Here is a 15,254-nt window from a genome sequence, read left to right as displayed (position 1 = left end):
AATTAGCCAACCTTTGGTAAATAATTTGTAAATAGCCAACTTGCATACGTGTCAGCCTATTAACTACCTAAAATATATGTTTGGTTGTGTTAAATAAAGCTTTTATTAATTTGTTAATAAGTTTACTTGGCTATTTACAAGAAATTAAACAAAGGTGGGCTATATCTCAATCCACTATATCCGTGTGGCTATATAACTTAATAACCCTTATTAATTCTCTCTCGAGCAATTGAACAATCCTCGAATTCATGAACGAGGTAAGCATTAAGCACATCATTAATTCAAGCGATAGAGAAGATGAACAGAAAATACTTCAATTAAAGTTATGAATCCACAACCATATTCAAGCAAAGCTACGCCATCACCCTTAAGAGATTCAGTTTATGGTGTTGAGAGTAACAGAAAGACAAAATAAACTAAAACAAACCATGAAAGCTAAATTAAAACAACTCATAATAAATAGGAGTTCCATAATTAAAGAGAAGAAGATGGAAACACTGATTTTGGTGGTGATGGTGATAGTGGTGATGAATGGCTTCTTCTCCGGCTTTTTTTTTTCTCCTAAAGAGCCAAACAATAAAAGAGAAACTAAAAATAAACAAAACTTATGTTTTTAGGGGTTCTAACTAGTACATATAGGATTTTGGGTAATTTTCAAAGCTATTTGGGCCCATAAATCAGCCAATAACTTTATATTAAATGCTCTTTAATATCAATAAAACACACTTTATTCCAACAATCCCCATATGAATGAAATTGAGTTAGGTTCACACATGACATGATCCGTCTCGATATGGTGATAGCTTCTACGGTCAATATCAGTATATGATAAGTAGACATGACTTTTGAACCTTCGCTCGTGAAATATGTCATATTTAACTACTCAGAAGACGCGATATCTTTGAACTGTTAGTCGTTTGTGTATAAACGACAAACATATTTCTCTCAAATATCTTTTTGACACAAGATTCAATTCTTATGGTTATGTTCATTTCGGCCTTGAAACATGCGCCTAATTCAAGCTACTTATTTTATGTGAACCATAATCTGATCTATTGATATTATGCACTTTTAACACAGAATAATGGATATTAAGCTATGAATTCAGTTTGTTGAGCTACCAAGAGCCTTACTTATTGTCTCATTTAAAATGAAATATGAAGGTTAAATCTCTTACACTCTCGATAGCTGTGGACCCAAAGCCATTTGTTTATTTATTTATTAATTACTAATGTTGTGTAGCTCTCAATACAAAGGAGACTGAACAATTAGCAAAAGATTCACTACCATTCATATTAAGAACAAATACAATGACAACTGAATCAAAACACAACGCCAAAATCAGAACTAAAATAAAAACTGAATATAAGTACAACGCCAAAATTGAGCACAAGAAAAGTGACGACTTGCTATTTTCAAATCAGGAAGACTAATAATATCAATCATAATAGGCCAGCACAGAAGCTGGCAAAGAAACCATCAAACAAATTCACACTCCCAGATAATAAGTTTTCATCTCCACAAAAACACGAGACATACTGCACAAACCAAAAAAATAAAAATAAAAACACACACACACACACACATTGAAATCAGACTAGTTAGGCTTCAACGCGAGCTTGGACATCTTCTTGTTCCTCCTCGTCTTCCTCGTAGTCGTAGTCCTCCTCGGCAGTGGCGTCTTGGTACTGCTGATACTCCGAGACGAGGTCGTTCATGTTGCTCTCAGCCTCGGTGAATTCCATCTCATCCATTCCTTCCCCGGTGTACCAATGCAGAAACGCTTTCCGGCGGAACATGGCGGTGAACTGCTCGGAGACTCGCCGGAACATCTCCTGAATCGACGTCGAGTTTCCGATGAACGTCGAAGCCATCTTCAGCCCCGTCGGAGGAATATCACAGACCGTGGACTTCACGTTGTTCGGGATCCACTCAACGAAGTACGACGAGTTCTTGTTCTGCACGTTGATCATCTGCTCGTCGACCTCTTTCGTGCTCATCTTTCCGCGGAACATTGCCGAGGCGGTGAGGTATCGCCCGTGGCGAGGGTCCGCGGCGCACATCATGTTCTTCGCGTCCCACATCTGCTGAGTCAGCTCGGGGACGGTCAGGGCTCGGTACTGCTGGGATCCGCGGGACGTGAGGGGCGCGAACCCGACCATGAAGAAGTGGAGGCGCGGGAACGGGATTAGGTTGACCGCGAGCTTTCGGAGATCCGAGTTGAGTTGACCCGGGAATCGGAGGCAACAGGTTACTCCGCTCATTGTGGCCGATATTAGGTGGTTCAAATCTCCGACTGAACGAATGAAAAGAACAACGTTCCGAAATGTGATTTTTTGTTGGGAAAAATACCCATTAATAACAAGCGGAATTTGATTTTTCGGGTGGAAGGGAGAGTAGAACTAAAAGTGGCCAAACTTAGACTTTTATTTTTCAACATCAAAATAGCCCAAAGAACTCTGTTTTTGTTTGAAAAAACCTGTTAAATTCCTAATAACCCCATTTAAAAACGGTATTATAAGAATGGTTAGAAGTCCCATCATTGCTAATAACATACACATAATAGGAACAACACCTAGATACCTCAGATTTTTCTATCAGATTCAAGATTGTTAAAAAATCGGTTAATCTTGGCTAGCCAGGTTTAAAAATGGTTAAAAAAAAGTCCCATCATTACCGTTTGCTAATCACATACACTTAGAAACACCTAAATCCATCAGATTTTTCGATCCGATTCAAGATCGAAAACCAAAAAAAAAAAGGATCATATTCTACTCTCGGCCCATTTTCAAAGGAGTGAAAACAAATGATCAATGTAGGGGAAATGAAAATCTCACAGCTTGGAGTGGTGAGCTTGAGGGTCCGGAAGCAAATGTCGTAGAGAGCCTCGTTGTCGAGAACCATACACTCGTCGGCGTTCTCGACGAGCTGGTGGACTGAGAGCGTGGCGTTGTATGGCTCGACTACGGTGTCGGAAACTTTAGGGGATGGGAACACCGAGAATGTGAGCATCATCCGATCCGGGTACTCTTCCCTGATCTTCGATATCAGAAGCGTTCCCATTCCCGATCCCGTTCCACCTCCCAAGGAGTGGCAGACCTGAAACCCTGATCAATTTTGCCGATAAAATCATTAGACGGTTTATGGCTTCACACCCAAGTTAAGAGAAACTCACGAGGCTAACGGTGATTAATCCTAGTCTAAGAACAGAGATATTGTAATTGACTCAAAATATGAACATATCAGATTTTCAACTGTTTCTACTAGGCTGATAATAACAGTCCTGTAAAAACAGGCATTCCTTTTGAAACCTTGATCAATTTTGCGGATAAAATCATTAGACGGTTTTTGGCTTCACACCCAAGTTACAGAAACTCATGAGGCTAGCAGTGACTGCTCCTAGTCTAAGAACAGAGATATTGTAATTGACTTAAAATATGAACATATCAGATTTTCAACTGTTTCTACTAGGCTGATAATAACAGTCGTGTTAAGACAGGCCTTCCTTTTGAAATTCTGATCTTTAATTCCTCTGCTACACCAAAAATTTAGCCGTGTAGACACATTCCAATGAAAAGATAACTTATTTTCACTGTAAAGGCCAAAACATACAAAACTTAGCCGTGTGAACCACCTTTCCCTTTCAATAAAAGAAACCATAACAATTCCAGAAATGAAAACCATATTTGACCACAACCAAAACAAAAAGCGCGCCAAAATTAAGTTTATTGAAACGATACAATACCTTGCAAGCAATCACAATTCTCAGCCTCCTTTCTGACGACGTCAAGGACCGAGTCGATCAACTCAGCGCCTTCAGTGTAGTGTCCCTTGGCCCAATTATTCCCGGCGCCGGACTGTCCAAAGACGAAATTGTCCGGCCGGAAAATCTGGCCGTACGGCCCGGATCTAACGCTGTCCATTGTCCCGGGCTCGAGATCCATCAGAACCGCGCGAGGCACGAATCGGCCACAACTCGCTTCGTTGTAGTAGACATTGACTCGTTCGAGTTGCAACTCATTGTCGCCCTGGTACCGACCCGTCGAGTCGATCCCGTGCTCGGCGCAGACGACCTCCCAGAACTTGGCTCCGATCTGGTTCCCGCACTGGCCTCCCTGAATATGAAGAATTTCTCTCATCGTCGCTGAGTCAGAGCTCACGAGTCACTGAGTTCGAATATGTGTGTTTTTAATCGTTTTAGTTGTTGTTTGGTGAGATTGAAGTGCATGGGTTTTATAGAGGCGAGTAGAGTTTTAACGGCGCTTATAACGACGTCGTTTTGAATTCGAAGCCTTTTTGAAATTCGACGAACTCGTTGATTGTATGGTCTGTTAGAAATTTCACGGCGGTTGATGGATTAATAAACCCGCGGGAAGGACTAGGAGTCACGTGCCGTTGAGGGGAGTGTTTGTTACGCGCTCTAGACGAGCGTGGTGTTCCAGAAGAAAAAGCGACTGATATAGTGCACATGCAAGAGGGGTCTCTGACTCTGACGATGGCACTGAAAGCACGTGACATGAATAGATATGATTCATATGAATCCACTTTCGCTCTTCTACGTATATGAAATTTATAAGCAACTTTAATAAATGTTTTATTAATTATATTTAATTAATCACTGATTTTATTTATTATAATTAAATTGATAATTTTATTTAAACAACTCAATTAATAGACAGAAATTATTTAAACAAAATTATTAATTTAATAATAATTAATAAAATTAGTGACTAATTAATTATAATTAATGAAATCTCATTTATAATTATCGCTATATAACTATAAAACCCATTTATAATTTATATTAGAAAACTTGAATCCTTTTCTTTTGAAGAAACTAAAAACACTTAAATCTAGTTATGTCATTAACAACAATTTTTTAAAAATTTAGTTCATCGGGCATCTTTACTTTTAGCTACAACTACTACTCAATTTTTTGCACTAGCGTTTTTAACGTTGACCGGAAGATCATGGAATGGAAGACCACGAACTTTCAATGTGCCTACCGTTAATATATATCGAGTATTATTTTATGTCGAATGACACAATAAACCGGCCGGCAATGTAAATCATGGAATATCTTAAATATTCTCAATTATATCTTGGCCCCCAAGCTATCTAGTTATTTGGAAGTTAGTTTTTTTTTGGTAAAATTTTCAACATATTATAATGATTAAATAATTTTTCAAGTTTAAGTTAAATTGTTTATTACATTTAAACTTGAATAATTGTAGGGCCTAAATGTAGTATTTTAAATGTTGAGTATTTTCACCTACACTATTTTGAAGCTGTGAGTTTGGATCGAGCCAAAATTCCTCTTGAAAAAAAAAAGAATATTTACATTGTTTTAGAATTTATAATAGCTTGATGCTTGTGACTATTAGTTTGTTTCTACTTCAACCCGACTATTAGTGAATTATATTTTTCAAACGCGTTAGTCGAGATGGATAGTAATTCTGATATTTTCTCATAGTATACCAGTCAACATTTAAAATTTTATCTAGATTATTTTTCTGTTTTCTTCCATCATATTTAACTCGTCTATTCATTTTTCTCTCTTTCCTGCTAAATAAATTCAAGGTGTTGTTGTGAGGGTAGACGTGTTGAGTATATGTCTCAAAAATAATTGATAGTAAGTTATTAATTAGTAAAAGAAGAAAATTAGTGTCAAGTGTTGTTTGACCATCTTTTTATATAGACCTTAAAGAAATAGGTTGTGTTTTGAAGGTGAAGTAGGTATGAATACGACCAATGTAAAATAATGAACAAAAATATTACAAAATTTGTTTTAAACTTTTATAACTAGTTTTACGTAATGATGATAACAATGTCCAAAACAAATTTAAGTGATAACTTGCCGGTAAATATATTATAAAGATCAAAATATCTATTCTTAAATAGAAATATAAGGTAAGATAGGTTCTTCATATATAAATAATTCATATACCATTTGCGACATGACATGAGTTCATTTAAATAGATATGATTTAATTTGCTGAATATATAGAGTTACGAACAGGTAACAGGCAAAGGCAATGAACCAAATAAAAGGAAAATCATAAAGTGGCTACTTGTTGTCCAAGTGTGAAGTTACTGAAATTCCTCCACCGATGCTTTCCCATATTTTCTCTTAGAAGACAAAGATCTGTCACCTTATAATCACATAATCACTGCACCAAAAAATATATCCACTCAAACAACTCCACGTGGTTTGTCTTCTGTTTATTCTTTTGCTGATCTCAAATTCAATCCACAAAATATGATAAGTTGTACTTATATCATCCAACTTTCCTTTTTCTCATTACAAACATATTTAAATAATCAATAAATTAAAATTAAGAAGAGCAGTGAATTGAAAGTTGAAACAGATCACCAAACGTTTATTTGGCAGTTGATGTGGACTAATCTAGATGTCTCGGCCCAAACCTCTTTTGGGCCCACAGAGTGGTTCTGGCCCATTACTCAATACTTGCCTTTCACTCAAGCCTAACCCCACCAAGCATGGCTAAATGGGTCCCTCAAGAAAACCCTTTGTGAGGACTTCAACTAGATAAGAAAATATAATATAATAAATGGGAGAAAGAAAGAAAGGATAAGCGATACGAAAATAGAATATAATGAATGGGAGAAAGAAAGAAAGAAAGAAAGAAAGAAAAAAGAATGGACATATGAGGGATACAAGAGAAGCAATGTTACAAACTTACAATTATATGGGATTGGAATGACATAAATAAAGTGAAAAAAGAGCAAATGTAGTCATCACTAAACCTTCCTTGAAAAGCATAATAGTGGAAGTAGTAGCCTATGCCATGTTTTTGGCAATCATAATTTAACAATGTTATATAACTCGTGAACTTGCTTTGCTTCCAATTGAGTAATTGATTAGTTTTCAATTTTGTATTCAAGAATTGTTGTGAGGCAAATTTATGCGTAAGCAAATTAAGTTATATGTTTTTTGTTTTTTTATTTTTGTTTGTGTTTTACATCACCATTGATTGTTTTGTGGTCATGCAAATATATATATATATATATATATATATATATATATATATATATATATATATATATGTGTGTGTGTGTGTGTGTGTGTGTGTGTATTATGCGGACACTAGAAGTAAGCAGTTTAGCTAGGTCATATTTTATTTTTTGTGGGTTTTAAATCTTAATAGTAAAATGGTACTGAATAAACTTGAACTTTAAAGTGAATATATATATATATATATATTTTTTTCCCTTACATATCAATACTGGTCGATGGCCTATTCGTCTAAGCTTATTTTCTCCAACCATAGATGGAACATTTGAGAAATAGACTTGCCACTTTTTTGTTTAAGTAATATGTTTTTATTTTATTTTATTTTATATGATGACACTTATATGAACAAACTTGTTAGTTGGCATCATCATTGAAAAACAGAAGACTATGTTTGAAAGAGTGAAAATAGCATATTCATTTGAATATGAAACATAGTCAAACTCATATTTAATTATCTCATAATATTGAGCTATTTCTTAAATATTGGATAATTAAACCACAAATTTAACATAAAGAGTCCGAATGGGCCATACCGTATGGTCCATTCACTTAACTCTCCAAAAAAAAGTAGTAATAAAATTGACTAATAATTTTTATTTGCAAAATACAAAAACTAAAAAAACAGAGAAAAGTTAGCATTACCTTGTTATTTCTCAATACTCAAATGGAATTGGATGTCGTTTTCTAGATAAACGACAACAAATGTCGTCCGAAGTCAGAAGAACGGGCTGTCGTTCAAGTAAAACGACACAGAAACTTTCCTTCGATTCAATCAATCAAAATCATCGTTTCCTTTGGAGAATCAGCTTCACAATTTCGCCGCCGAATCTTCAACTCTGTGGAACAAAACCCTCATAAACCCTTCCTCGGTTTTTTTTCCCCGAGAGCAGGAACAAAAAAAAATGGTGAGCAAAAGGCAAAAAGAAGCTCGCAAGGGCTTCAAATCCGCGAATCCATTGCTGTTCCCGAAAGCAGAACCCACGCCACCCAAAGACCCAACGAAACCGAAGAAGAAAAAGCAGACAAACTTCAAGAAGAAAAAGGATAACCCGAACTCGAAATCGAATTCGAATCCGAACAGAACAGCGAGCAATAAGGGTTATAGGAAACACCCACTCAGAGTCCCGGGAATGAAGCCCGGCGAGAGCTGTTTCATCTGCAAAGGCTTGGACCATATCGCCAAACTTTGCCCTGAAAAGGCTCAGTGGGAAAGAAACAAGGTTTTAATTTTTTTTGTGTTTTTTGGGATCTTTTGATTGAATACCCGTTTTTTGTCTTGAGTTTGTTATTGTTGTTGTTGTTGTTGCAGATATGTTTGCTGTGTCGAAGCCGAGGCCATAGTCTTAAGAACTGTCCGAATCAGAACGAGAAGAGTATTGAGAAGAAGATGTGTTATAATTGCGGAGAATCTGGGCATTCTCTTGATAAATGTCTTCAACCTCTTCAAGATGGTAACTTTTTTCTTTAATTTTTTTTTCTTCAAGTCTGTTATATTGAATTAGGAACCAAAAGGAAACACTTTGCTTTTGTTCAGTTGATCAGGTTTGGTTGTGCTTTACGGGAAAGCACATATATATATATATTTTTTTTTTGAGTGATTAACCAAATTAGTTTGCTGATTATAGCCTGAATATGAAGTTCCAAGATGTAGAGAGTGGATTCTTCTACTATTGATGAACAAGATGTTAAAATGTAATTATATAGTTGGTGTTATATTAGACACTTGCTTATATATATAATTATGATTCTTTTGTTCATATCGTATAACGGAATGTACGAACTTGCAAGTGTAATTGAAAAAGTTGTTGGATGAAGCGCTTTTGTTCAAATTCAACAAAATTTTATTTATTTCTTAATTTCTTCAAATACTTGTTTTCGGTGGATAATGAAGGAGGAACGAAGTTTGCAAGTTGCTTCATCTGTAACGAGACCGGACATTTGAGCAAAAACTGCCCTAAAAACACGCACGGCATTTATCCCAAGGTAAAAGAAAGTCAAATGAAACAAAACTAAAAGCCTATTAATGGTGACATTGAGTTTCTTCAATTATAGGGAGGCTGTTGCAAGATTTGTGAAGGCGTTACACATTTGGCGAGAGATTGTCCCGAGAAAAGAAGCAGAGATTCTTCATCTTCAAGTAGACCTGGTCGTTGTATGTTTTTTTTTTATTTCCTTCTCTTCCCTTTTTTATCAATCGTTTTGCATACTTCGTCAATCTCGGTGTTGAAATGGTTTCGATATTCATAGAGGTGTCGTTACTTTCTACTATTTTGTTTATGTATTTTTCGGGTGGTTGATTGATGATTCTATATCTTTTTATTTTTATTTTTTTAGTTTCGATAAGTGCCGACAGGCCTACTGGGAAGGTGACCAAGCTAAGCGGAGACGATCTTGAGGACGATTTCATGGAAGAAGAAAATGCAAAACAGAGTAATGTGAAACCAAAGAAACAAGGGCCTAAAGTGGTGAATTTTGTTTGACATCATGGTAATCCATTTTGTTATCTGTCCTCCTTTACTTTAGGTATTATACAAATTGTAATGTTGATTCCAAGCTCATATTTTGTATCCTTTCTTTGAAACACATATTTAATCCCTAATTTTTTTACTTTTATTTTTTTGGGTTTTCAATTATACGTATCATTATGTTCCCATCCCAAATGTGGATAAAAAAAAAAAAGATTTTGTAGAAACTTATCAAAAATTGAAAATAGATGATTACCTTGAATCACTAAAAAACAGCGTACTTTATCTGGCTGAAGCTGGGAAAAAAAATTGGTTACAAAGTCATAATTTTCAAATATTCGACACTATTAAAAAAAAACCAAATTTGATGAATTGTTAGCTAAATTTATTCAAATACCTCTTTATAATTTCAATGAAAATTTATCGCTATGACACAAACTAAGAAAAAGATTTGTGATGAGCTCAGAATGATGGGGTTTAATAACAAAATGATAATAATTACGAGATAAATTAAACCTAAAAAGCTTGTTTATGGAATTGTAATCTACAGCGTGGCAATGAATGTAATTCCCAACCTTAGACTTTGTCCCTTAAATTTCTCTTCACCACACCGGCAAAGTCTCACACCTCAAATTCGTCCCACAAAATAAGGATCTGATTTCTGGTTTGATAACCTGATCACCTTCAACACCAAAACCCATTTCTCTGATATTTTTTTTTCTTTTCTTTTCCATCATTATCTCTCAACAAGCCGCTTTGTTTCTCACTCGAGAAAAGAAAAACATGGTATGAGTTTTTTCTTCTTCGGTAATCTTTACCCTTCTTGTGATCATCAATTATTCACTTGACGTGTTGTTTTCACGTCCTTTATATTTTTTTTTTTTCCTTCTAAAGAATAATGTTTGATGGGATTTTATTGAATTGACCTGCGAAAAAACCGATACCGAGTTCAGGCAAACGCGGCGTCGGGAATGGCTGTGAGGGACGATTGTAAACTTAGATTCTTGGAGCTGAAAAAGAGGAATTATCGGTTCATCGTGTTCAAGATCGAGAACCAAGATGTGGTCATCGAGAAACTCGGTAGTCCCTCCGAGACCTACGAGGATTTCGCCGAATCTCTACCCGCCGACGAATGTCGTTACGCCGTCTTCGATTTCGATTTCGTCACCGTCGAGAATTGCCAGAAGAGCAAGATCTTCTTCATAGCATGGTAATATGACCAACTTCTTGTAATCGAAACGTGCTTATAAATAAGATGGTTTAATTATTACAATTATTAATTTTTTTTGAAGGTCGCCGGACACGTCTAACGTAAGAAGTAAGATGGTTTATGCGAGCTCGAAAGACAGATTCAAGAGAGAATTGGACGGAATTCAAGTGGAGTTGCAAGCGACCGATCCGAGCGAAATGAGCCTCGATATCGTAAAAGCGCGAGCTATTTAATTATTTATTATCAAGCCATGTTGTTATTTTTTGTTCAATTCCCTATCAATTTATAGTGCTACTATCCAAGCCTTTTTATTGCCGATTCTATTTGTTTGTTTTTTTTGTTTCTTTTCCCTTCAATGTAGTACTATAAAGTATTGATTTTGTTCTCAATGTTAATGGCTGTTATCTTGTCAATTCCATGTTTAAATATACATATGATTAGTAATAACATTAATGTAACTATAGTAAGAGTACTATTTAGTGCATACAGTCACAACAAATGAGTATATTTTTCATTATAAAACAAGCCTTCTGAGAAACACAAACACAATTGCAGAGATAGTTTGAGATTTTCCTAAGAACAATGAACAATGAACAACCAAGAGCTCTACAGTAAAATATTCTATCACAAAAAAACAATGAGTCCGGTCAATCCAAAATCTCCTTCCTCGATCAAGACACTTGAGAGACGTTAGGGTTTCATAGATATATTACCCAAGTACTACTAGATGTATTCGTTTAATGCAATCTATAGTTGTAAATTATTTATTAAGTTTAACAGTGGAATGGGAAGAGACTCTCTTTGAACTTATATTAGATCACGAAAATCTAACTAACCGCTAAGCACAGATTTCAAACTATTTTTCATTTTTAAATGTAAACACCTGTTTTATTCATTTAATTAGAAGGCAGTGAATTGAGTTTTTGCCGGTTAATCCGCTACGGGGATTAAAACTTGCAATTTTACTAATATATGAACAAGTAGTGATTCACCTGCATGTACAAATTATTTAAATTCTTATAGTTGTTAAAATAAAATCTTATAATTATATCATCGATCCAAACGTCCAAAATAAATTTTAAAAAATAACGATACTTTATATATGTATCAGTAAAACTGAAAATTGAGTTTCTTAAATACAAGCATCAACATAAATTTATCATCTATATTTATGATACCCCAACTAATTAATTAAGAATAAGAAAAAGCCGTAATTTACTAAGTCATAATATTAGTATTGCGAGAAATAATATGATCATCTGCATAAAGTCTTGTGCATCCATAAAATGTACGAGACATATCCTCACTAACTAAAAGTCTAAGAACAACTCCACCCAATAACACAATTTTCTACTCTATTTTACAGTACATGTCACATCAAACACTACTTCATCTGCAGCCGAACTGTATTTTTTACACCAAATTGAAATATTAATTTTTTACTCAACTTTCTCTTATTTATTTCTATACCCTTATATTTATTTAATATCTTTCAATTATACCACTTATTCATTATTTAATAATGAAGTATTACTCCATAAAATTATTCAATAACAAACTCCTGAGTCGGTTAGACAACCATCTCCTTCTGAGCGACCGATTGGAGTGAAAAAGCCCAAACTAAAAATGAAAACAGATGAAGAAGTCGGGTGATATGAGGGAACGCCTCTTAGAAAGTATAGATAAGGCTAATAATTTGAAAACAATCAGAGAAGAAAATAAAATAATGAAAATGAATTTAAATAAAATATCAGATCCTCTAGTTCGTGCATTTTGGGAAGCTGAACAAGCCAAAGTTTTACAAAAGAGAGCCGTACAACAACAATCTCAAACACCATTTTCAAATTCTGATTCATATTCACAATATTTCACCGGTCTTGGAGGATCCGACGCTAATCTTCCCGATTATTAGTTTATGTATTGTAATTTTATTTTCAATTTTATTTTGTTGTTTTGTGTTTTTTTTTAATGTCTTTTTTTTTTTCATTTCAATGTCGTTGTAATGTTATTTTTTTCGGTATTAATATTAATGTCATTTTAGTTTTTCCCAAATTCCAAATGTCAATGTTGTATTTTAAAGTATTGTGGTCTTTTAAAATATTTAATATATAAAAATAATTTTTGAGATAAATATGATATAATTTTATAAAACAATGACAATTGAGTAAATAATAAATTTTGCAAGGACTAAATAACAAATGAAAATTGTTTTTAGCATAGTGAGCAATACTACGCCAAATATGGCGCAGCACAATATATCAACTTCACCTCACGCCATTTTGACGTCTTGTTTGGCGTTCGGTTCATTCATCACTCCAAATCAATGTTATAACGTTCGGTTGGGTATGGTCTAACACATTATACATATTGGTCTTCATAAAGTATTCTACACAGTTCATATGCATAAATATATAATAAATTTATTTGCAAATGAATGAAAAAGGGTCAGCAGAGGCGTTGGTGAATCTGGCGGCAACATCGTCGCCGATGAACGAGAACGGCGCCGGAGTGGAGACGGTGGAGGTTGAAGGTCCACAGCGGAGCCTGTGGAGAAGGTGACACGTGGACAGATTTTGAATTCCGTAATCCGAAAGTGTCGACTGACCATCGTCCAATTGTTTCCATCCGTACACCAGTCGCTGAAACTTACTCATCACGCCTTCCCTCTCCTGGAAAAAGAAAATTGAAAAAGAAAATCACAATTAATCTTTTTATATTTCAATATTCATGCATGCATGTAAAACACAGTCGTACGTACTTAAGGGCGGAACATCACAATTAGTAATTTTTTTTTGTTAAGCATTTAAAAAAAATAGTAGCTTTTTTTTACATTTTCTTTTAGATTTTTATTAGTAGTCTCTAGGCAGAACTATTTTGAAATAAAATAAATGAGGTATCTGTGGAATTTTATAAAAACAAATGAGGTAGTTAAGGAAGTTTATAAATTTACAGGTATTTAAAAAAATTATTATATTAAAGGGTAATTTAGCAAAATAGCCAACTCAAACGTTGAGAATTGCTAAATAGCCAAGGTTTTGTAAATAATAGGTAAATAGCCACTAGGATGACGTGGACCAATCATATTTTTTTTTAATTCCGGAGACTGTCCTTTTAGATTTGAATCCGGAAATTATTTGAATTTTGAATTGTTCAGGATTCCCAGAAATTGAATTTTGAATTGTTTCAGAATTCTCTAAATTAAGTGTGAACATAATTTGGGGTTTAATTTCGTTTCCTTATATGTAGCAACTGAAATTTACGTGGGTGTTTTATTGTTATTTTGTTTCCTTATATATTAGACGTTATTTATTTCTTATTTACTGAATCCGAGTATACATTCTTTCCTTATTAGATATAACAATTTTTGGACTTTACATATTCTGCAGTAAATACATGTAAATAATCTCCTAAAAACATGTAAATACATGTAAATAATCTCGTTATTTGTTTCAGAATTCCCTAAATTAAGTGTGAACATAATTTTGGATTTAATTTCGTTTCCTTATATATAGCGACTGAAATTTACGTGGGTGTTTTATTGTTATTTTGTTTCCTTATATATTAGACGTTATTTATTTCTTATTTACTGAATCCGAGTATACATTCTTTTCTTATTAGATATAACAATTTTTGAACTTTACATATTCTGCAGTAAATACATGTAAATAATCGATTGGGCGGGAAGAAATTTGGGCATTTTAGTAAACTTAGATGTGTAATTAAAATCTGTTGACTATTTATCTAATATTTACAAAACATTGACTATTTAGCAATTCTCAACGTTTGAGTTGACTATTTTGCTAATTATTTGTATATTAAATGGGGTATGCATGAACTTTTTCCCAGGCCACCCTCACCTACAAAGTCCGCCCACCAAGACACACTATAATATATATATATATATATATATATATATATATATGTGTATATATATATTTTGTGGGAGATTTTCTAAGCTAACAGTGTTTGAGTGTTTAAGAGGAGCTTTCTCTTTTTTATAAATTTAAAAAATTTATCAAACTATATCTCTTTATTTACAACTATGTCACTAATTTCAATTATTTAGTGACAAACTAGTAACTAAAAGATTTTAGTTTGATAAATTTTTAAAATTGATAAAGAAAGAGAAATCTCCTGCAAATTACTCATAGTTTTAACAATTTCCGTTTTTTTTTGTTGCGAAGTGGGTAGATTGTTAACATAAAACGACTTACGAAGATCTTTTGCTTCACTGAATCGATCGTGTCGTCGCTGGTGACATTGAAGATGTAGAAGGTATTGGTATCCAAAGATTTCACAAAAATCTGCATCTTTGACATCTTTGGGATTTTGTTTTTTTAGCTGTATAGTTAATCAACAATGTAATTCGACTTAAGAGAGCTCTAAGAAATTTTTATGTTTCTTCTTCTTCTGGATATGTAGAGAGTGCTAGGACTTGGAGGGGATTTTTCGGACTCCGCGTGCGATTTTGAAAGGGAAACTTGATAAAACAAGCTTGATAAAGCATGTGATTTGAAAACCAAACTATGTGTTTGGTTCCCTT

General features: G+C 34.2%; 3 protein-coding genes across 3 annotated transcripts; 1 reads left to right on the top strand and 2 right to left on the bottom strand.

Annotated features, from left to right (window-relative positions):
• Positions 1 to 1,383: 1,383 nt before the first annotated feature.
• LOC149380133 (tubulin beta-1 chain) lies at positions 1,384 to 4,231 on the bottom strand. Its single transcript, XM_089604503.1, has 3 exons — positions 3,746 to 4,231; positions 2,838 to 3,107; positions 1,384 to 2,296 (listed from the first exon to the last, which is right to left on the bottom strand). Exons 1-3 carry the CDS (start codon positions 4,137 to 4,139, stop codon positions 1,602 to 1,604), a joined length of 1,359 nt encoding a protein of 452 aa, XP_089460629.1. The 5' UTR covers positions 4,140 to 4,231; the 3' UTR covers positions 1,384 to 1,601.
• Positions 4,232 to 7,838: 3,607 nt separating this feature from the next.
• LOC149380132 (VASCULAR-RELATED NAC-DOMAIN 6) lies at positions 7,839 to 10,959 on the top strand. The gene is made up of 7 exons (XM_089602888.1): positions 7,839 to 8,256; positions 8,346 to 8,487; positions 8,928 to 9,019; positions 9,089 to 9,188; positions 9,371 to 9,498; positions 10,455 to 10,711; positions 10,794 to 10,959. Exons 1-7 carry the CDS (start codon positions 7,939 to 7,941, stop codon positions 10,942 to 10,944), a joined length of 1,188 nt encoding a protein of 395 aa, XP_089459014.1. The 5' UTR covers positions 7,839 to 7,938; the 3' UTR covers positions 10,945 to 10,959.
• Positions 10,960 to 13,131: 2,172 nt separating this feature from the next.
• Positions 13,132 to 15,030, bottom strand: LOC149380131 (ubiquitin-like). Its single transcript, XM_089604108.1, has 2 exons — positions 14,926 to 15,030; positions 13,132 to 13,380 (listed from the first exon to the last, which is right to left on the bottom strand). The coding sequence occupies exons 1-2, from the start codon at positions 15,028 to 15,030 to the stop codon at positions 13,132 to 13,134; spliced, it is 354 nt and encodes a 117-aa protein (XP_089460234.1).
• Between the last annotated feature and the right edge of the window lie 224 nt (positions 15,031 to 15,254).

This window comes from Urtica dioica, chromosome 12 (genome assembly GCF_054948205.1).
Source record: "Urtica dioica subsp. dioica isolate 48M chromosome 12, U.dioica_male_clone48M_v1_H2, whole genome shotgun sequence".
Taxonomy (NCBI): Eukaryota; Viridiplantae; Streptophyta; class Magnoliopsida; order Rosales; family Urticaceae; genus Urtica; species Urtica dioica.
The sequence above is the reverse complement of the archived record's forward strand: the minus strand, read 5'-3'. Positions and strand labels throughout refer to the sequence as shown.

Excerpts from the sequence above, each read along its gene's own strand:
- LOC149380133 (XM_089604503.1), bottom strand. The coding sequence starts at position 4,139 with ATGAGAGAAATTCTTCATATTCAGGGAGGCCAGTGCGGGAACCAGATC. Across the intron at positions 3,108-3,745 it reads GAATTGTGATTGCTTGCAAG|GGTTTCAGGTCTGCCACTCC; the intron begins GTATTGTATCGT and ends AAAATTGATCAG. Across the intron at positions 2,297-2,837 it reads CAAGCTCACCACTCCAAGCT|TCGGAGATTTGAACCACCTA; the intron begins GTGAGATTTTCA and ends TCATTCGTTCAG.
- LOC149380132 (XM_089602888.1), top strand. The coding sequence starts at position 7,939 with ATGGTGAGCAAAAGGCAAAAAGAAGCTCGCAAGGGCTTCAAATCCGCG. Across the intron at positions 9,020-9,088 it reads CGCACGGCATTTATCCCAAG|GGAGGCTGTTGCAAGATTTG; the intron begins GTAAAAGAAAGT and ends CTTCAATTATAG. Across the intron at positions 10,712-10,793 it reads AAGATCTTCTTCATAGCATG|GTCGCCGGACACGTCTAACG; the intron begins GTAATATGACCA and ends TTTTTTTTGAAG.
- LOC149380131 (XM_089604108.1), bottom strand. The coding sequence starts at position 15,030 with ATGTCAAAGATGCAGATTTTTGTGAAATCTTTGGATACCAATACCTTC. Across the intron at positions 13,381-14,925 it reads CAGTGAAGCAAAAGATCTTC|GAGAGGGAAGGCGTGATGAG; the intron begins GTAAGTCGTTTT and ends TTCTTTTTCCAG.